At 49.3% G+C, this 20177-nt stretch overlaps 1 protein-coding gene across 1 annotated transcript in view; it reads left to right on the top strand.

The window, feature by feature from the left end:
- The window catches only part of LOC135889190 (arachidonate 12-lipoxygenase, 12R-type-like), a 28029-nt gene extending 15117 nt beyond the window's left edge, over window positions 1–12912 (top strand). Inside the window, exons 5-14 of the mRNA XM_065417017.1 lie at window positions 689–792; window positions 1907–2079; window positions 2455–2598; window positions 3418–3621; window positions 4004–4090; window positions 6158–6327; window positions 10742–10863; window positions 11322–11422; window positions 12068–12238; window positions 12733–12912. Coding sequence (XP_065273089.1) covers window positions 689–792; window positions 1907–2079; window positions 2455–2598; window positions 3418–3621; window positions 4004–4090; window positions 6158–6327; window positions 10742–10863; window positions 11322–11422; window positions 12068–12238; window positions 12733–12912 — 1456 coding nt within the window. The remainder of the gene's footprint in view (window positions 1–688; window positions 793–1906; window positions 2080–2454; window positions 2599–3417; window positions 3622–4003; window positions 4091–6157; window positions 6328–10741; window positions 10864–11321; window positions 11423–12067; window positions 12239–12732) is intronic.
- Window positions 12913–20177: the final 7265 nt, after the last annotated feature.

A 20177-nucleotide genomic window follows, 5' to 3' on the forward strand; every position in this document is an offset into this window, starting at 1 on the left:
ACCCTGTACTCTCTCCTTTCCCTAATCCTACCCTAATCCTACCCTAACCCATATCCTATACCCTTTCTCTCATTCTGCCTATGCCCTATAGTCCTTCTCTAGCCCTAACCCGACCGTGTAGCCTGACATCTTTCCGTAACCTTAACTCTGACCCTTCCCCAAGTCATCCACCTTCCTGCGGTGCAGGAGGGATGTGTGTGTGCAGCCCAGCCCCCAAGGCCCAGCCCCAGGGACTAACCCCTAACCCTGCTCTAAAACCTAACCCTTATCCCTAGTCCTACTCTATACCCTAACTCTATCTATTCCCATACACATCCATTCTCTCTCTCTCTCTCTCTCATTCTCTCCATCCCCACCCATCAATCTACCTGGCTTTCTATCCATCCCCATACACCCCGTCATCCCATACTACTCCCTCTAGTCCTTGTAGTAGGGGAGAAGAGCTTGAAAACCCAGGTGTAACCAACGCAGCCTTGCTGCCTGAGTCTGCCGAGAGCCTGAGCTCATCACTCCGACAGGGGGCAGCTGCCCCTTGCGTGGCTCCACTTTGCCACCAGTGCGTCTCTGGGGGGGAGAAAAGGGGAACCCTATTTGTTATGCCTGGTTCTCGGGGGGAGGAAAGGCTATCCCCTTCCCAAGCCCCCCCTCGGGGCTCTCTCACGCTCACCCTGCCCCTCCCTCCCCCCAGGCAGGTGGAGCTGCGGCTGAAGGGTTTCCTGAGCTGCACCAACTCCTGGGCGAAGCTGGATGACATCAATAAGGTTTTCTGTTTCAACAAGACCCCGATCACAGGTAGGTGACCCCCCCACCCCCACCCTGAGCCCAGCTCGCCTGGGCCCACCAGAGCCCCCACGCACAGAGCAGGGTGATTGGGAAGTGTGACGCAAGCCGCTAGAGACCCCAGCACTGCTTGTGCCAGGCCCTGCTGTCAAGGCTGTATCCCCACTTTGAACTTTAGGGTACAAGTGTGGGGGCCTGCATGAGGACTTCTAAGCTTAACTACCAGCTTAGTTCTGGTCCGCTGCCACCATTCCCTTCCCTGGGAAGCTTTGAGAAACCTTTCACCAATTCCCTGGTGAATACAGATCCAACTCCCTTGGATCTAAAAACAAGGAAAAATCAATCAGATTCTTAGAAAGAAGGCTTTTAATTAAAGAAAAAGGTAAAAATCATCTCTGTAAAATCAGGATGGAAAATAACTTTACAGGGTAATCAAACTTAAAGAGCTCAGAGGACCCCCCTCTAGTCTCAGGTTCAAAGTACAGCAAACAAAGATAAACACTCTAGTAAAAGGTACATTTACAAGTTGAGAAAACAAAGTAAAACTAAGACGCCTTGCCTGGCTTTTTACTTACAAGTTTGAAATATGAGAGACTTGTTTAGAAAGATGGGGAGAACCTGGATTGATGTCTGGTCCCTCTCAGTCCCAAGAGTGAACAACAACTTAAACAAAGAGCACAAAACAAAAGCCTTCCCCCCCACCCCAAGATTTGAAAGTATCTTGTCCCCTTATTGGTCCTTTGGGTCAGGTGTCAGCCAGGTTACCCGAGCTTCTTAACCCTTTACAGGTAAAAGGATTTTGGAGTCTCTGGCCAGGAGGGATTTTATAGTACTGTACACAGGAGAGCTGTTACCCTTCCCTTTATAGTTATGACACCTGCCCAGACCACCCCCCCGACTGTGATCAGGGACCCCCCCCAGCCTTGTGCCAGGTGCTGCCCAGACCCCCACTGAGATCAGGCCCCCTTATGCTGGACCGTTAGCCCTGTTCTCCAGCAGGGGGAGGCCGTGGCCCCGAGAGTTGCCGAAAGCTGCCCCAGGCACCCAGGGTAGGACTTGAACCCGGCTCCCCTGAGTCCCGACAGGGCACATTAACCCCGCGGCTGCCCTGCCCGTGTCCCCCCAGAGTACGTGCGTGCGCACTGGCGAGAGGACACGTTCTTTGGGTACCAGTTCCTGAACGGGGTCCACCCGGTGGTGATCCAGCGCTGCACGGAGCTCCCCTGCAACTTCCCTGTCACACCGGCCATGGTGGCCTCCTCCCTGGGGGAGAGCACCAGCCTGCAGGACGAGCTGGAGGTAAGTGGGGCGCCAGGGACACCCCTGGGGGGACTTGGCTGCACTCCGGCTTCCTCCCCAGTGTCGCTCCGGGCACAAGCAGCCACGGGTCAGAGGTGTCCAGCTGGCCCAACTCCAGAGCCAGTGGCCACGCTCACACTGGCCACTCGACTCCAGGGGCTAGTCCCAGGGCACTGCTGCGGGGAAGCTCACGGCGCTGGGAGAGGCACTGCTGCGGGGAAGCTCACGGCGCTGGGAGAGGGCACTGCTGCGGGGAAGCTCACAGCACTGGCATTCCAGCGTTCCCCCATGCCCTGGGGTCCCCTCTTTGCACCCCCGGATGCGCTGGCCCCCACCAGCCCCCACACTCTGCTCTGCTCTCCCTGTGTCTTGCAGAAGGGGAACATCTTCCTCGCTGACTATAAAATCCTGGAGGGCGTCCCGGCCAACACGATCAACGGCTACCAGCAGTACATCGCCGCGCCCCTCTGCCTGCTGCACCTGCAGCCCTCTGGGGAGCTCATCCCCGTGGCCATCCAGGTAACAGCCCCCGGCGCCCCCACACACTTCCCAGCAGGACCCCCATGCAGCCCCCACCCCTACACAGTCCCAGGGCTGGGCATTGCTGTCTAAAGGACTGGCCCAGGGAGAGAACCCAGGAGTCCTGGCTCCTAGTCCCCCTGCTCTAACCACCAGCCCCCACTCCCCTCCCAGAGCCGGGGAGAGAACCCAGGAGTCCTGGCTCCCAACCCCCCCTGTTCTAACCACCAGCCCCCACTCCCCTCCCAGAGCTGGGGAGAGAACCCAGGAGTCCTCGCTCCCAGCACCCCCGACAGACACTATTCTGGGCCACCCCCATCTCCGCTGGCAGCGAGTGGGTCTCTGCAGACTCACTGGCACCTGGCTCTGAACTCCAGCCCTTTCTCCCTGGAGCTGAATCCCGATGCAGGCGCCTGCACTGTCTGTCCCTTCCACAGCGGGGCCAGGTAAGGTTAGGGTGAGGGTAAAGATTCGGGTTAGGGATAAGGGTTAGGTTAGGTTATAGAGTAGGGTAAGGGTATAGAGTAGGGAGCTAGAGGTAGGGTATGCACACCCCAGTTGTGTGTGTATATGCACACTCCAGCTCTGTGTATACACACACCCAAGCTGCGTGTGTGTGTGTGTGTGTGTGTGTGTGCACACCCCAGCTGTGTGTGTCTCCTCTTTCTAACACTCGATTTGCTGCACCGTCATGTCCCCTCATCCTGGCAGCCAGGTCCCAGCCCCTCGGCTCCCCAGGGGAAGCAGCAGGATTCACCCCCCCCACCCCGGCCTGTGCAAACCCGCCCCCCCAGCCCTCCTGTGTCTCTCCCCCCACAGCTCAGCCAGTGCCCAGGCCCCAACAGCCCCATCTTCCTGCCCAGCGACTCCGAGTGGGACTGGATCCTGGCCAAGACCTGGGTGCGCTACGCTGACGTCCTGGTGCACGAGGCCGTGAGCCACCTGCTGCTCACCCACCTGATCAACGAGGCCTTTGCCCTGGCCACCCTGCGTCAGCTGCCCATGTGCCACCCACTGTTTAAGGTGAGAGAGGGGCGGGCCACCCTCCCAGAGGGGGCAGGGCCAATAGGCACCCCGGGGGCCAGCTGTGCCCAGATGTGCAGGAGAGAAGAGCCCTGCAGGGGAAGCGTGCCAGATGTTCCCCACTGCCGGCATCCAGCTGTGCCCAGCTGCACATGCGTGTGCCTGGCAGGTGCTTATGCCAGGCTGGGCGTGGCCCACGCTCGCCACATTCTACCCATCATGGTCCAGCACCCTCCCGACCTCGTGGATGAAGGGGGAGAAGGAGCCGCTGCTGGTTTCTTGGAGGGGCTGTGTCCTTGCCCCCCGGATATGTGCAGGGCTGGGGCTTGGGGGTGGCTCCCTACTTGCCCTCACCCATCCCTGTGGCTCTTCCCCTCCCTAGCTGCTGCTGCCCCACACCCGCTACACGCTGCACATCAACGTCGTGGGCAGGACCCTGCTACTCGGACGCGGAGGGAACATCAAAAGGGTGAGAGGACACCACAGTCGGGGCACTGGACCCCACTGCCCTCCCAGGGCCGGGGCAAGAACCCAGGAGTCCTGGCTCCCAGCCCCCCCACTTTAACCACTAGGCCCCCACTCCTGTCCCAGAGCTGGGAAGACAATCCAGGAGTCCTGGCTCTCGGCCCCTTCTTCTCTAGCCATTAGACCCCACTCACCTCCCATAGCTGGGGACAGAACCCAGGAGTCCTGGCTCCCTGCTCCCCCCAGCTCTAACCACTAGCCCCCATTCCCCTCCCAGAGCCACATACTTGGGAGTACCGAGCTCACCTGGAACCCCTGAATCTGTCTTCCCATATTGTCTCTCCGTGAAAACTGCATCGGGAACCTCCTGGAGAGCAGGTACTTCGGGCCAGCCTCCATCTCAGTTAGTCCCGGTGTTTGCACCATATGGCTCTCCTTTCAGCTCATTGGAACTGTTAGCAATTAACTTCCAGAACTCCTGGAGGACGGGTGAGGTCCCAGCAGGCTGGAGAAGTGCAAACATGACATCTGTCTTTGAAAAGAAGAACAAAGAGGACCCAGGGAATTATAAACCAGTCAGTCTAACTGGAAGATACTGGATCAAATTATTAAACAATCAATATGTTCCCATAGGGTTAGAAGGAATGGCCCACATGGATTTGTCAAGAACAAATCATGCCTAACCAACCTAATTTCCTTCTTGGACAGCGTTGCTGGCCTTGTGGCTGGGGAAAAGCAGTAGATGTGATATATCTTGATTTTAGTCTTTTGACACATCCCACGTGCCAACTAGGGAAATTTGGGCTGGATGGAATTACTATGGGTGGTTGAAAGACCAGATGCCAAGAATGGTTCTCAATGGTCCGAGGTCAAACAGGGAATCTAGTGGGGTCCCACAAGAGGTCAGGCCTGGTTCGGCACTATTCAATATTGTCATGAATGACTTGGATAACGGAGTGGAGAGTTTGTTGATAAAATTTATGCTGACACCAAGCCAGGAGGGGTTGCAAGCACTTCAACAGGCAGGATTAGAACTCAAAGCCACTGCGACAGCTCCAAAAATTGGGCTGAAATTGACAAGCTGAAATTTAGTGAAGACAAGTGCAAAGTGCACCACCAAGGAAGGAAAACTCCAATGCTCAACTGCACAATGGGACATAACTGGCTGCCGGGGGGGTCGTACTGCTCAACAGGATCTGGGAGTTATAGTGGAATATAAGACAACAATGCAACGCATTTGGAAAAAAGGCTAATATTATTCTAAGCTGTATTAACAGGAGTGTCATGTGTAAAACCCAAGAGGTCATTGTCTGGCCCTGATGATACCTCAGCTGGAGAACTGGTTGGTGTGTGTGTGTGTGACACTTTGGAAAGAAGTGGCCAAATTGGAGAGAGTCCGGAAAAGAGTAACAAACATGATAAAAGGTTTAGAAACCCTGATCTATGAAGCCAGGTTAAAAAAAAAACTGGGCACATTTAGTCCTGAGAGAAGAAGACTGAGAGGGGGGATCTGATAGTCTTCAAATATGTTACAAAGAGGACAATGATCAATTGTTATCTGGTCCTGCTGAAGGCAGGAGAAGAAGTAATGGGATTAATCTTCAACAAGGGAGATTTAGGTTAGATATTAGGAAAAGCTTTCTCTCTCTAAAGATAAAAAGAACAGGAGTACTTGTGGCAGCTTAGAGACTAACAAATTTATTTGAGCATAAGTGAAATTTGTTAGTCTCTAAGGTGCCACAAGTACTCCTGTTCTTTTGCAGATACAGACTAACACAGCTGCTACTCTGAAACATCTCTAAAAATAATTAACTCTGGAGCAAGTATAGAGGTTGTGGAATTCCCAGCATTGGAGGTTTCTAAGAACTGGTTGGACATACACTGGAGGTTGTGAGTGATCGGTCATTTTTGGGGTACAATGCAAAGCGAAACATAGGGGAGGCATATTTGTCATGGGGCATATTGTCAGTTGTCTCGTTGCGCTGAAATAGATCGTGGCGGTATTTCATTCTAACCTGCCCTGGGCCTGGTGGCTCAGAGGTTGAAGGATCTGTCTCTGGTTCCTTCCCAGAGTATGGGCTCGGGGATTGAGGGGACGAAGGTGCTGATGGCCAAGGGCATGTCCTGCCTCTCCTATGCATCCCTCTGCTTCCCTGATGACATCCAAGAGCGTGGGGTTGACTGCATTCCCAATTACTACTACAGGGATGATGGGTTGAAGATCTGGTTGGCCATTGAAAGGTAAGGAGCAGGAGCCAGGGCAGAGGATGGTGAGGAAGCAGATGGCATGTGGAAAATTCCCACTGGCTCAGAGTTGCTTGGAAACACGGCTTTCCTGCCACATAAAAAATTCTGAGTTTTTAAAAAAAGTGTAATTCCCCAAAAGGCACATTTTCAAAGACACCTGCCCCCCCCCCCCACACCCAGCTAGATTGCATGAATGCTCCTTGAGCCACTCATGAATCACACAGAGAAGGGCACCAGCCAATTCTCGCCAGCTTTGCACACCAGAACTATACCATCTTGCCCTGGTCAGAATCCGTCCAGTTTCAGTTTGTTACCTAGTCCACCCCTCCCTCAATGTGGAGGGGACATGCACCAGTCTTGTACCTGAGCTGAGATTTCCTGAGCACTTCAACCAAACCAAATTGTTTTAGGTAAAATATAAAACAGATTTATTAACTACAGAAAGATCTAGATTTTTTAGTGATAACACTGCTCTACAGCCAAAATGCTTCTGAAATAAATGTAGTCAAACTTTACTAATTCTGGGTCACTGAGAACGAAAATGATGCTTAAAATTGTTGATTGGCTCTAGTTTTCAAGATATGCTATTGGGTCAGTATATACGACCCTTGACCTGGGAATGGCGGAGGATAAGTGAGTTATAAAGGGATCTCAATTTAAACCAGAAATGACTAAAATACATCTTTGACTGGATCTATGAATAAATCTATGACTGGGTTTGGACAGTACTTGCTTTTTAGGCAAAACAATGAATGATGCAATCTGAAGCTGGTATTGCGTCATACATGATATGAATTGCATCATGTTATTCCTAGAAGTCATGGATGATCCAATCATAACGAAGCTTACATCACTCTGCTGAACAAATTGCCCTATATCAGCTCTAGAAATCATACAGTGTCGTGCTCTCTTATTTGTCTTGTTTGATTTTGCAAAGGGACACATTTCTGTTTAGCCAAAGTGAGCAGAGATGCCTCGTACTTGTGTGAACAGTGCAGATAACTTCTGCTATGTTTGTGGTGAAGTGACTTTTGCATCACAAAAGCGCAGTATAACCACTATTGTTAAGAAAGCCTATCACCTTTATTTTGGCTGCAAAATTGGAGATCAGGACAAGAGGTGGGCCCCACACATATGCTGCAACACTTGTGCAACAAATCTTCGCCAGTGGTTGAACAGGAAAAGGAAATCTATGCCTTTTGCAGTGCCAATGATTTGGAGAGAGCCAACAGATCATACCAACAATTGTTACTTCTGCCTGGTGCCTCCAGTTGGGAAAGATGTGTCAAAGAAGAAAAAGTGGACTGTGCATTATCCAAACATTCCATCAGCTATACGCCCAGTACCCCACGGAGAAGGACTGCCGGTTCCTGATGCACCAGAATCATTCTCACTTGAGTCAGACGAGGAAGAGGAAGAGGATGAAACTTCTGGTCCTGAACCATCAGTGTCACAGGATCCACATTTTCTCCCATCCTCCTCTTCTGAACCACACCTCATAACACAAGGTGAACTGAATGACCTTGTCAGGGATTTGGAACTACCCAAGAGTAAGGCAGAGCTGTTGGGCTCCAGACTACAGCAGTGGAATCTCCTGGCAGGTGATGTTACGGTTTCCATGTTCCATGACCGTCAGAAGGATCTTGTCCCATTCTTCTTCATGGAAGGTGATCTTGTAGCCTGCAACAACATCGATGGTGTGATGGCAGCCCTCAACATCGTTCACGATCCAGATGAGTGGAGACTGTTCATTGATTCATCGAAGACGAGTCTTAAAGCTGTTTTACTGCATAATGGCAATGTTTTGCCATCAATTCCAGTTGGTCATGCAGTCCATATGAAGGAAACCTATGACAACATGAAACAACTTTTGAGGTGCATAAACTATGACCAACATCAGTGGCAGCTTTGTGGCGATTTGAAGGTTGTTGCTCTCTTGCTTGGTCTGCAGACTGGATACAAAAAGTACTGCTGTTTTCTCTGCGAATGGGATAGTCGTGCAAGAGATTCCCACTACATCAAGAAAGATTGGCCACTCCGACAGTCATTGGAGCCTGGGAGGAAAAGTGTTCAGCATCCACCACTTGTTGAATCAAGGAAGATTTTGTTACCACCCTTACACATCAAGCTGGGTCTGATGAAGAACTTTGTCAAGGCCATTGACAAAACACAAGCAGCTTTCAAGTACCTCCGTGGAAAATTTCCAAGGTTAAGTGAAGCTAAGATAAAGGAAGGTGTCTTTGTTGGTCCTCAGATTCGTGAACTTCTTCGAGATGATGCATTTGACCATGCACTGCATGGCAAGGAAAAGACGGCATGGAAAGCCTTCCAGTTAGTGGCAATAAATTTTCTCGGAAACAACAAGGCAGACAACTACAGGTTGTTGGTGGAAAACCCCCTCAAGGCATACAAAAGCCTTGGTTGCAACATGTCACTAAAGATACATTTTTTGCACTCTCATCTAGATTTTTTTCCACCGAACTGCGGAGCAGTGAGCGACGAGCACGGCGAGCAATTTCACCAGGACATTGCAACAATGGAGAAACGCTATCAGGGCAAATGGAGCCCATCAATGCTTGCAGACTATTGCTGGACAGTGACAAGAGAAGCTCCATTTAATGAATACAAGAGACAAGCCAAGAAGCGCCGAGTAGACACTGAATAGGACTAAACTATGTACAGATTAGTTTTTTGCCTTTTGTTTCATAATAAATTTTATTTATATAACCCTTTTGCTGATTTTTAAAGTGTTACATAAACAGGACAGATGAAATATTATCATGTAAAGCAACCATAAACACATGAAAAGACCTAGGTTTACAATTTATGATTAAAACTCTACTATCTGCACAATATACATAGACATAAAATGTAAAAACTTAAATATCTTAGAAACAGTAGCCAATCAGTTGTTTTAATTGTCATATTTGAATTCAGCACATCAAAATACATAATAAATAGCACATTTTATCTCTGAAGCAGACGACTTCTCAAAAATTGTAGACCAGTGTAATGTGTGGTAGGCATAAGTGGTTAGAGATAGTTACCAAAGAAAATAAAAGGTAAGTGCACAGTCTAAATCATAAACCTTATTACCTAGGCAGCATTTAGATCAAGCAATTTTCTCATCCCACTGGATGTTACAGTTCTTAATACACAGGCTTCTCCCAGAAGCCTGGGACCAGTCTCCTCAGTTAAAGTTTTTGTCTTCCTGGTGGGCTTTGCTGAGTCATCAGGTTGAGCAATCCCCCTGGTGGTCTTGTGCAACTGAGTCATAGAGTGGAACAGTCCCCATTGTGTGGTGCTTGGGCCGCCCTCATTGAAGTGTAAATCCCTTGATTACAACTCCCCTGCTTATTCATGATCGTTGAACACTCTCCTGGGTGGGGGGAAGTTCTTTGTACGTCACTAGCAAATTTACAGCATATTTCAGTGACAACCACCCAGCAAAATCTCATTACTTCATACACACTAACGATATACATATTTGGAAAGAACAAGGGGTTTCAGAAGATCATGACCTTTCATATGATATCGTTCATGGCATGCTTTGTATGAAATATGACAACTATATATGAATGACACATATGGGTTTTACAGGGAGCTATTTTGAGGTACAGTGTGTCACAGATTACATTCCTGATACCTGGAGGTTCCCTGGTAACAAGGCAGCGTGGTGCCAACAGGCAGCTTTGGGCACTGAAAAATTAACCCTACCACAATGGAAAAGTCAACCCCCATCAAACATTGATGCCTGGCTTGGTGATCTGGCTGATCACTCAGCTAACGAATGCCTGGCATTCCAGAGAAAGGGAATGCTCGAAAAATTCAAAGCAATTTGGGCTGACTTATTAGAGGTCTATTATCAATGTAGACCCTGAAGATAGATACGTCACATCCCCTCCCCTGCCTTTATCCTAACCCCCGTTACTTACTTAGTGTGGTAGATTGGTTGGCTTTGGAAAAATGAATGAAAACTTGTAAATACGCAAAAATGGAGAGGAAAAGTCAAACTTTTGGGAATTTTGCCCAAAACCAAATTCCTGGAAAAGGTCTCATTGGGGGTGAATGGAAACACTTGGTTTCAGTCAAGCCAAGATGTTTTGTGTCAATGGCAACTCTTGTTTAACATATTAACTTCCAGAAGAGCAAGGCCAATTTGAAATGAAAAGTTCAACTCTGCCTCAGATGAGATCTAGGATCAACTGGAGTTCAGGCCAGAGGGTTAGCCACCAGGTCATGCTCCCACAGCTAGGAATGGCCGAAGTGGAGAGGACACTAGGTACCGGCAAGGGTCCGTGGTAGCACTGGGCTATTTGCAGATGCTGGCTGACTGATGCTGGCGGACTGGGGAGTGATGAGGCCTGCATTGCCCCACCAAGATTATATATATCTCTTCTCTTTCCAGCTTCATCTCCGGCATCATCAGACACTATTACCGCAACGATGCCCATGTCCTGGCCGACTGCGAGCTGCAGGCCTGGGCAGACGAGATCTTCCATGAAGGCTTCCTCGGGAACGAGGCATCCGGTAGGGGCCATGTGAACGCAGAGTCCTGCAGCCGTTGGTCACTGGGCTCCATGCAGGGTCACTGGGGGGCATCTCCAGACTTCATGACTGTCAGCCAGATCCCAGCTGGTGTCAATGGGTTTCTCTCCATTGGAGTCAATGGGGCCAGATCCCAGCAGTTGTCCATGGGCGTCATGACCCCCAGACGGGGAGCAAGATATCCAATCCTGGAGGGACAGGGTGGCCTGGGTCATGGTAGTGGGATGGGGTTGTGGGGTGACTGGGAACATCCCTGCCGTGATAACAGGCAGGGTGGGGAGATGGCGCATGGCCGAGCTGAGGCCCAGAGCAGGGGAGCGACTCTCCAGGGGAGGCTCCAGCAGAGGGAGGCATCAAACCAGCTCTAGGGGTCCCAGCTCAAGGCCATGGAGCAGGGCAGAGCCGGGCCAGGTCTGTGACGCCTGTTCTCCATCCCGCAGGCTTCCCCTCATCCCTTCAGAGCATCCCTGAGCTCATCAAGTACCTGACCATGTGGATCTACTGCTGCTCGGCCCGGCATGCCGCCCTTAATAATGGGCAGGTAGGGAGAGGCCAGCCTGGGCACTTGGGGACTCATTCCCTGACCCCTACTGGGATCTGGGGTCAAGCCACAGACACCCCACCCTGCACCCCACATGGGGCCCAGGGGTCCAGCCACCGACATCCCCGCACCCCACATGGGGCCCTGGGATTCCGCTACCAACATCCCCACCCTGCACCCCACACGGGGCCCTGGGGTCCAGCCACCAACACCCCCACCCTGCCCCCCACCCCACTGACACCTCATTCTCCAGTACCCTGCTCTAGCAGCCAATCCCCGACCCAGCACCCAACCCCAGTGAGACCCAGGACACCTCAGGACCGTGCCCCAGCCCCCCAGGACCCTCCCCCATTGCCGCACTCAGCACCCCAACCCCCACCTTGACTTTCCTAACCGTTCCCCGTGGGAGACATTCTGACCAAGCCCCGGGTGCCCAGGTCTCTTGGTTGAGCCAGACCTTCCCTGTGCTGGTGTCTCCTGGGCAGTGTGACAAGGGGATCCCCAGCTGGGCTCTGAGGAGTCCCTGTCAGGGCAGGGGGGGATCCCCGTCTGGGCTAGGCCAGTCCCCATCTGGGCTGCGGGATCCCTTGCTGGGCTTGGGGGGTCCCCGGCTCCTCTGACTGCGGGGGTCTCTCTGGCCCGCAGTACGAGCTCGGAGCTTGGATGCCCAACTTCCCGGGCTCCATGAGGAACCCCCCACCCCAGGCCAAGGGCACCACCTCCCTGGAGAGCTACCTGGACACCATCCCAGAGGTCAACAGCACCAGCATCGCCATCTACACCCTATGGGTCCTCTGCTGCGAACCGGGGGACTCGGTGAGGACACGGGAGCTAGGGGGAGCTGTGGGCCAGGGAGCGGGGTGCGAGCAGCAGGGGCACTTTCCCTGGCTGGCAGGGCTGGCCCCAGGGTGGCGCTAGGGGGCACTGGGCTGCGGCTGGGGGTGTCCCTTTAATGAGCTGTTCAGCTGAGTTCTTCCCCCACCTTGTGGTAACAATAAAGGACCTGCTGACATTTCACCTGAGCCGGGGCATGAACCCAGGTGTCCCAGCCCAGCTGCACTTTGGGGGATTCCATTCAAACACCCATAAATTCCACTGTGTTGTTTCAACCGGCCGCAGGATTCTCCTTCTCTCCCTGGCCTGAGCTCCTCCCAGTGTTGCTACACAGCTGTTAAACACCTGCCCCATGCTCCAGGGCATGTGAGGGATCCGTGTGTAACCACTGCCCTGCCCCAGAGGTGGCTGCATCTCAGCGCTGGGCGAGGCAGCCCTTCCGTGCTGTCCCTCACCGCTCTCCCTTTCCCTTGCAGAGATCCCTGGGCACGTACCCTGATGAGCACTTCACGGAGGAGGAGCCCAAGCAGCTGATCACAGCCTTCCAGGGGCACCTGGCCCAGATCTCCCAGGAGATTCAAGAGAGGAACAAATCCCTGCCCATCCCCTACCGCTACCTGGATCCCCACCAAATTGAGAACAGCACATCCATCTGAGCCCGACCGACGAGCCCCAGGGACGGGCCCCATGCAGCTGCTGGCAACGCTGTCCCTGAGATCCTGTCCTGGGTGCAATAAACCACAGACTGGTTCCACTCTGAATGGCTGATTCTGTCTAGTGGGGTACAGCACGGGGGGCTGGGAGCCAGGACTCCTGGGTTCTCTCCCTGGCTCTGGGAGGGGAGTGGGGTTTAGTGGTTAGGGCAGGGGAGTTGTGACGTTACTCATGTAACCGTATAGATCATTGTTACAACCACTGTTATATATTTGCAGCAAATGTTGTAGAAAGGTTGTCCAGTAAGGTGTCTATGAAAAGGTTATGGTTTGCTGATTATGATTATGCTATCTGTATGCATGCATCATTTTTTAGTTGAAGTTATGAATATTGACTATGTACTTGTATATCAATGTGTTTTAATTCTGAAGTAGCCTTGGTAAAGCATTTGGTCAGCTGCTTGAGAAAGGAATTTGCAAGTTAAGTGCCCAGTCAAGAAACACTTAATTGACAATGGACCTTGGAAGACTCCAATCCACATAAGAAGCCTTCCTGGGGACGTTCAAGATAGTATGTGGGCAATGGCTGCCGTCTGTAAAGAACTGAGTCATGCATGGACATGGGACTTGCCCATGTGACGCCAAACTCCATATTGCTGTAATGTTCCACAGTAAGAACAAAGAGGTGTCCTTACACCTGGAGGAGACTATAAAAGGCAGCTGCCTCATCTCCATCTTGTCTTCAATCCTGCTTAATTCCTCTGGAGGGACTTTGCTACAAACTGAAGCTTTGAACAAAGGACTGAATGACCCATCCCGCTGTGGATATACTCCAGAGACTTGATTTGAATGTGCAGTTTAATCCATCACTGCTACAAGCCTGAACCAAGAACTTTGCCATTAGTGTATGTAATTGATTTCTTTAACCAGTTTTCACTCTCCTCTGTATTTCTTTCTTTTATGAATAGAATCTAAAGGTTGAAAGGAGTGGCAACAGTGTGATTTGTGGGTAAGATCTGATTTGTATATTGATCTGGGTCTGGGGCTTGGTCCTTTGGGATAGGAAGAAATTTTTTTCTTTTACTGGGGTATTGGTTTTCATAACCATTCGTCCCCATAATGAGTGGCACTGGTGGTGATATTGGGAAACTGGAGTGTCTAAGGGAATTGCTTGTGTGACTTGTGGTCAGCCAGTGGGGTAAAACCAAAGTCTTCTCTGTTTGGCGAGTTTGGTTTGCCTTATTATTAAAGGAAACCCAGCCTTGGGCTGTAACTGCATTGCTTTAAGCAATTTGTCCTGAATTGACACTCTCAGAAGTGTCCCACAAGAACCAGCATTCTTACACAGGGACTGGTGGTTAGAGCCAGGGGGGCTGGGAGCCAGGACTCCTGGGTTCTCTCCCCGGCCCTGGGAGAGGAGCAGGGGTCTCGTGGGTTAGAGAGGCACCAGTTTCAAGTGAAATCATCCAGCCAACACCAAGTCATGTGTCTATAGGTAATGGGTAGCAACAAACCTGTGTCCAAACCCTGCACTGGACAGGAAGGAGTTAAAGGCCAGCTGTGGCTTTAATTAACCCTGATCAGCAATTAAGGCCTGGGCATTATGAGGTATTGCGATTGAAGAACTGCCCCGGCTCCAAGGCCTTTGAGAAAGCTGGAACAGAGGGCTAAGAAAATAAACCCCTGACCACCCCGGTCTAATGGCTAGATTTCTTCCATCTACCTCAAAGCCGCTGCTGCCTTTTAGTGCAGCTCAAGAGATTTCTGCTTTTTCCCTGGCTGCGAACATGTACATGAATTCAAAAGCCCATGAAATGAACATCAAACACGGATGTGATGCGATGTCCCAGATACCGTTGTCGAAAAGGGAACCTGATGGAATTGGATATTGTTATTAAAAGGTGTATAAAAGGACAGGACACCAAATAGCGTGAATATCAGGATGCTTGACCGCAGAGTGGAAGCACCCGAAATAGAAGGTACAGATGCAGCTCAGCCCTACGTAACAAGGTCTTGTGACAGGGAGAACAGAAATGAAGGGATTCCACAGCTGGAGGCCAACAGGTCTTGAAGAGACCTTGCATAGCATGCCGTGATGGACTGTCATAAGAACATAAGAATGTCCAGACTGGGTCAGACCAAAGGTCCATCTAGCCCAGTGTCCTGTCTTCATAGAATCGTAGTGTGATGGTGCACCCCATAAGGCTTCATGGAAATATGCTTATGAATATATATATATATATGACATAACTGGAATATGTTTTATGCTACATATGCCATGTAACATATCCCTGTAAAGCTTATGGTCTACTGAATCTATTCATCCTATTTGTATGCATGCATCATCTTTGTATTCGAAGTTATGAATATTGGCTGTGTACTTGCTTGATTTCTAAGTAGCCTTAGTAAAGCATTTGGTCAGCTTCTTGAGAAAGGAATGTGCAAATAAGTGCCCAATCAAGAAACAAGAAGCGGCGGTCTGTGCTCCTGCTGCCTTTCCTGCAGCTCAACCTTACGCCAGAGCATATCAGTATGATCCTCCAGTAGCCTCAGCTGCATGAGCTCAGAGAACATTTCATCGCGAGTGTGTTTTTTTCCGCCATCTTATCTGCGCTAGCCTCTGTGACTGAGATGATAGGGGGAGTGTTGAAACATTTGCAGCTGTGGAAGGGAAAAAAAAGGGAGAGTAGTCTTTAAAAAGACACATTTTAGAGTACAAGGTCGCATTTTGCCTCTTATAGTGAAGACCTGCCAGTTTGGTGTGAGAGATCACACACACAGAGCCGGGCAACAGAATTCGGCTTGCAGGCAGCCATGGTAATCCACAGTCTTTTGGCTTCTTTAAGTCTTCAGGGCAAATTAATAACTAAAAACACTTGCTTTTAAACCATGTATTATATTTACAAAGGTACACTCACCAGAGATCCCTTCTCCACATTCAAGGTCTGGGAGCCCGCCTTGGGAGGGTTGGGAGGGTATTGGCTCCAGGGTGATAAACAGTTCCTGGCTGTCGGGGAGCATGGTTTCTCCGCTTGCTTGCTGTGTGCTATCTTCAACCTCCTCCTCATCATCATCATCCTCATCCCCCAAATCCTCATCCCTGTTGCATGAAACTCCCCCCTTACAGAAGTCTCCGAACAGGGGTGGGGTAGTGGTGGGGGCACCCCCTGGAATTGCATGCAGCTCATCATAGAAGCGGCATGTCTGGGGGTCTGACCTGGAGCGGCCATTTGCCTCTTTGGTTTTTTGGTAGGCTTGCCTCAGCTCCTTAAGTTTCATGCGGCACTCCTGCGGGTCCCTGTTACAGCCTCTATCCTTCATACGCTTGGAGATTTTTCAAATATTTTTGCATTTTGTCCTTTGGAACGGAGTTCTGATAGCACAGATTTGCCCCCCCCCCCCCGCATACAGCGATCAGATCCAGTACCTCCCATTCGGTCCATGCTGGAGCTCTTTTGCGATTCTGGGACTCCATGGTCACCTCTGCTGGTGAGATCTGCACAGTCACCTGTGCTGATGAGCTTGCCACGCTGACCAAACAGGAAATGAAATTCAAAAGTTCCCGGGGAGTTTCCTGTGTACCTGGCTAGTGCATCTAAATTGAGAGCGCTGTCCAGAGCGGTCACAATGGAGCACTCTGGGATAGCTCCCGGAGGCCAATACCATCGAATTGCGTCTACACTACCCCAAATTCGACCCAGCGATGTCGATTTCAACACTAGTACCCTCATCGGGGTGGGGTACAGTAATCGATTTTAAGAGCCCTTTAAGTTGACAAAAATGGCTTCGTCGTGTGGACGGGTGCAGGGTTAAATCGATGTAAGGCTGTTAAATTTGACCTAAACTCGTAGTGTAGACCAGGGCTTAGATTCCTGTGTAGCAGTAAAGAATGCAGCTCTGGGGGCAGGGATGGTTGTGGCCAGTTCCTGTAACCCCGGGGCTCAAGGCAAGCTCCAGAGGGAGGGGCTGGACAAAGTTTTCAGAGGGGAAAACTTCCAAGAGGAACTTCTGCAGAATGCAATAAAAAGGCACAACACACATTGCCTGAAACTATCAGCAGTTGGGCTCCATCTCAAATTCATGGGTGTGGTTTAGGTTCAGGGGCCGCAGCATAGACCCTCTTGAGCCAACCCAAAGAGGCAGTGGGGGCTACGTACTACCTGAGAGAAATGCCAAGTGATGGAAATCAGTCCGGGGACAATGAGAGTTTCAGCCCCAGCTGTGTGTAAGAAAATATGACAAGAGGAAGATGATTTTGTAAAAAGCTGCCAAAGGGGGTAGGGGGGCTGTATCTTAGGAACCCCTTTAACAAATCTCCCCATATTTGACCCACTACCCCTTCCCTGAATGTCTATGAAAAATGTGCCCTGCTAATTTCAAGAGAATCCAAATAAACATGTGGAATGTAGGGAAGTTAGAATAGGAGGTTTTTAAACAGAAAATAATGCTTCTGTCGAGCTAGCTACTGCCTCTTGTGGAGATGGATGACCTGCGCTAATGGGAGAACCTTTCCCGTTGCTGTAGTGAGTGTCTACACTGACTGATCAGTTAAACCCTGAGCATGTGGGCAAGTCTCACCAGCCAGCACCCAGGAAAGAATTCTCTGTAGTAACTCAGATCCCACCCCATCTAACATCCCATCACAGACCATTGGGCCTAATTACCTGCTAATAATCAAAGATCAGTTAATTGGCAAAATTAGGCTATCCCATCATACCATCCGCTCCATAAACTTATCAAGCTTAATTTTGAAGCCAGATATGTCTTTTGCCCCCACTACTCCCCTTGGAAGGCTGTTCCAGAACTTCACTCCTCTAATGGTTAGAAACCTTCGTCTAATTTCAAGTCTAAACTTCCTAGTGTCCAGTTTATATCCATTTGTTCTTGTGTCCACATTGGTACTAAGCTTAAATAATTCCTCTCCCTCCCTGGTATTTATCCCTCGGATATATTTATAGGGAGCAATCATATCTCCCCTCAGCCTTCTTTTGGTTAGGCTAAACAAGCCAAGCTCTTTCAGCCTCCTTTCATAAGACAGGTTTTCCATTCCTCGGATCATCCTAGTAGCCCTTCTCTGTACCTGTTCCAGTTTGAATTCATCCCTCTTAAACATGGGAGACCAGAACTGCACACAGTATTCCGGATGAGGTCTCACCAGTGCCTTGTATAACGGTACTAACACCACCTTATCTTTACTGGAAATACCTTGCCTGATGCATCCTAAAACCGCATTAGCTTTTTTAATGGCCATATCACAATGGCGGCTCATAGTCATCCTGTGATCAACCAATAGTCCAAGGTCCTTCTCCTCCTCTGTTACTTCCAACTGATGTGTCCCCAATTTATAACCAAAATTCTTGTTATTAATCCCTAAATGCATGACCTTGCACTTTTCACTATTAAATTTCATCCTATTACTATTACTCCAGTTTACAAGGTCATCCAGATCTTCCTGTAGGATATCCCGGTCCTTCTCTGTGTTAGCAATACCTCCCAGCTTTGTGTCATCCGCAAACTTTATTAGCACATTCCCACTTTTTGTGCCAAGGTCAGTAATAAAAAGATTAAATAAGATTGGTCCCAAAACCGATCCCTGAGGAACTCCACTAGTAACTTCCTTCCAGCCTGACAGTTCACCTTTTAGTATGACCCGTTGTAGTCTCCCCTTTAACCAGTTCCTTATCCACCTTTCAATTTTCATATTGATCCCCATCTTTTCCAATTTAACTAATAATTCCGCATGTGGAACCGTATCAAATGCCTTACTGAAATCGAGGTAAATTAGATCCACTGCGTTTCCTTTGTCTAAAAGATCTGTTACCTTCTCAAAGAAGGAGATCAGGTTGGTTTGGCACGATCTACCTTTTGTAAAACCATGTTGTATTTTGTCCCAGTTACCATTGACCTCAATGTCCTTAACTACTTTCTCCTTCAAAAATTTTTCCAGGACTTTGCATACTACAGATGTTAAACTAACAGGCCTATAGTTACTCTGATCACTTTTTTCCCCTTTCTTAAAAATAGGAACTATGTTAGCAATTCTCCAGTCGTACGGTACAATCCCTGAGTTTACTGATTCATTAAAAATTCTTGCTAATAGGCTTGCAATTTCATGTGCCAGTTCCTTTAATATTCTTGGATGAAGATTATCTGGGCCCTCCGATTTCGTCCCATTAAGCTGTTTGAGTTTGGCTTCTACCTCGGATGTGGTAATATCTACCTCCATAGCCTCATTCCCATTTGTCATCCTACCATTATCCGTAAACTCCTTATTAGCCTCATTAAAGACTGAGGCAAAGTATTTGTTTAGATATTGGGCCATGCCAAGATTATCCTTAACCTCCACTCCATCCTCAGTGTTTAGCGGTCCCACTTCTTCTTTCTTTGTTTTCTTCTTATTTATATGGCTATAGAACCTTTTACTATTGGTTTTAATTCCCTTTGCAAGGTCCAACTCTACATGGCTTTTGGCCTTTCTCACTTTATCCCTACATGTTCTGACCTCAATAATGTAGCTTTCCTTGCTAATCCCTCCCATCTTCCACTCCTTGTAGGCTTTCTGCTTTTTCTTAATCACCTCTCTGAGATGCTTGGTCTACAACTCCTGCCTATGATTTTTTGCCCCTTTCTTGGGATGCAGGCTTCTGATAGTTTCTGCAACTTTGACTTGAAGTAATTCCAGGCCTCCTCTGCCTTTAGATCCACAAATTCTTCAGTCCAATCCACTTCCCTAACTAATTTCGTTAATTCTTTAAAGTTAGCTCTTTTGGAATCAAAAACCCTAGTCCCAGATCTATTTTTGTTTATCCTTCCATCTAGTTTGAACTGAATTAGCTCATGATCACTCAAACCAAGGTTGTCCCCCACAACCATGTCTTCTATGAGGTCCTCACTGCTCACCAAAACCAAATCTAAAATGGCATCCCCTCTTGTTGGTTCTTCAACTACTTGGTGAAGGAATCCATCAGCTATGGCATCCAGAAAAATCTGAGCCCTATTATTCTTACTAGCACTTGTTCTCCAGTCTATATCTGGGAAGTTAGTCTCCCATGATCACACAATTCACATTAGTGTTTACTTCATTAAAAACATTAAAGAGGTCTCTATCCATGTCCAAATTAGATCCCAGCAGTCTGTAGCACACCCCAAGCACTATCTCAGGGGAGGCTCTAGTAGCTTTCTTTCCCAATGTGATTTTTGCCCAGACAGACTCTGTCTTATCCATTCCATCACTTCTTATTTCTTTACAGTCTACCTCATCATTGATA

Source organism: Emys orbicularis, chromosome 15, assembly GCF_028017835.1.
Source record: "Emys orbicularis isolate rEmyOrb1 chromosome 15, rEmyOrb1.hap1, whole genome shotgun sequence".
NCBI lineage: Eukaryota > Metazoa > Chordata > Testudines > Emydidae > Emys > Emys orbicularis.